Genomic DNA, 2,192 nt, shown 5'->3' with positions numbered 1-2,192 from the left:
AAGGGGGGTGGGGGGTGCGGGGTAACAAAATTGTTGGTAGGTGGGAGTGGGGGGGGGGAGCATTTACGGCGGAGGGCACACAACGGGTACCGGTTGGGCGGATCATGTGCGGACCCAGGTGGCAGACATGAGCTCCGGCAGCTCGGCAGGGAGCGGCATGTAGTGGTAGGAGACGAGGGTGGTGGCGACAAAGTGAGCGACGGTGGTGGCAAGGAGCTCCGGATCAGCGTCGGGGTAGCGGTCGCGGAGCGCAGCGGTGATGGCCGACTGCTCGCGGCGGGTCACGTCGCCCCAGGCCGTGAGATTGGGTGTGTGCGGGGTGGTGCCGGCGACAACGCCCTCGATCCGGCGCGAGAGCCACGCGCTGGCAAGGAGCTCGGCCACTCGGTCGGCGCTCAACTCGGGTCGGGTCGACAGCCGCGCAAAGTCGTCTACAGACGCCGGCGTGGCGGCCAGATCCGCAAACCGCCGCCGCGAAAGCCGCCGCCGGCGCTTGCGTGGCGGCGGGCTCGTCGTTGTTGTAGCTATTGCTGTTGTTGGCGGTGGCGTTGACGTCGATGCGGCGGGTGTCGATGGTGGCGCGGGTGAGGGCAACGGCAAGGGGGATGAGGAGGAGGAAGATGACGACGACGACGATGAGGACGATGAGGACGATGACGATGAGGAGGCCGAGGAGGAGGAGGAGGAGGAAGAGGAGGAGGAGGAGGAGGACGCGGGTGGCAACGGGAGGGCGGGCGCGGGCGCGGATGCGGGCGAGGACTTGCGCTTGCGCTTGCGCTTGCGCTTGCGGCCAGAGGTGGGTGTGGGGTCGGTGGCGGCGACGGTGGAAGCGACGGCGGCGGCGGGCTCAACAAGGGTGGGCGGGACGGTGACGGGGATGAGGTGGAGGAGAAAGTGGACGTCAGAGACCAGGGCCAGGCCAACGTCCTTGGGCCCACCTGGTGCGATAAAGAGCAGTGCGTGCGGCGCGTCGGGTGGGAGCGGATCGGCCGGCGGCGGGAGCGGCTTGTTGGCCGCAGGCAACGGCGACGGCGACGGCAACGGCGACGGCGACGGCAACGGCGACGGCGGGAGCGGAGTGGCCGGCGGCGGCGACGACGGGTCAGACGACGAGCGATGGAGGGTGGCAAACGGATCGAGGAGGCGAGCGGTGCGACGGCGCGGGCGGAGGATCGGCGGCGACGCTCGATCGGACGAGCTCGCCGAGCCCGAGTCCGAGCTCGAGCTCGAGCCCGAGCTTGCCGACGACTCGTAGCTGCTGGAGCCCGAGCCGGGCATGTACTCAGAAGCCGAGTCTGAGGCTGACGAGACCGAGGTCGAGACTGAGCAAGCGGGCTCGGCGGGCTCGACGGGCTCGACGGGCTCGACGGGCTCGGGAGCAGGCTCAACAAGCGTGGCGATGTTCGGGATGGTGTTGTTGAGGTAGGCGTTGGCGATGCGGGTGAGAACGCGCGGCGGGATGTCCGCCTTGGGGCCCTTGCGGAGGATGTATGCCCAGGCAGCGAGGGTACGCGCCTCTGTCCTCGGCGCGACACGGGCCTCGATCTGCTTGGCGGAGTAGTCGGCCAGAGCGACCTCGATGGCACCAGCGGAGGCATCGGCCAGCGAGAGCGAGCCTGCCCTTGCACTCCCATCCTCTACCACCACCGCCACCGTCATCTCGTCCACCGGCACCATCCCCACGCCCTGCAGCGCCAGCACCTTGCTCTCTTGCCCCGATCCGCCCTCCTCCCGCCCGCCATCATCACCAGCAGCGACATGGCCATGGCCAGCACCATGGCCATCATCATTGGTCTTTGTGGACGGTATGTCCTCGGCCTTGTCCTCGGCCTTGTCCTTGGTCTTGTCCTTGGTCTTGTCCTTGGTCTTGTCCTTGGGATCGGTCCGGGCATGGGCATGAGTCTCGGCCATTATGGACAAAGTGCGCCAAGAGTGCGGGAACCATTCATTAAGGTTGCTCCAAGCAAGCGAGCCATCCCTCCACGGCGGCGAGGTAGACGAGGGAGGAGACATATGCGAGGAATGTGACGGACGGGTAGAGGCAGAGGAAGTGTGTGTGGAGGGGGAGGAGCGGGGTCTGGTGGCGGTGGTGGTGGTGGTCGGTATGCCCGTACTCGGTGTGGCACTCGTCGGCATGATGTGGGCACTCAGGCCGCCAAAGTGGAGGCCAGCCAGAGGCATGGGCGGGGGGA

General features: G+C 67.7%; 1 protein-coding gene across 1 annotated transcript; it reads right to left on the bottom strand.

The window, feature by feature from the left end:
- Positions 1-102: 102 nt before the first annotated feature.
- On the bottom strand, positions 103-1,911 carry AMSG_11272 (uncharacterized protein; the record flags this gene model as incomplete). Its single annotated transcript, XM_013897354.1, has 2 exons — positions 103-508; positions 713-1,911. 2 exons carry the CDS (start codon positions 1,909-1,911, stop codon positions 103-105), a joined length of 1,605 nt encoding a protein of 534 aa, XP_013752808.1.
- Between the last annotated feature and the right edge of the window lie 281 nt (positions 1,912-2,192).

Source organism: Thecamonas trahens (genome assembly GCF_000142905.1).
Source record: "Thecamonas trahens ATCC 50062 unplaced genomic scaffold supercont1.74, whole genome shotgun sequence".
Lineage (NCBI taxonomy): Eukaryota > Apusomonadida > Apusomonadidae > Thecamonas > Thecamonas trahens.
This window is presented reverse-complemented; position numbering and strand designations above follow the sequence as displayed.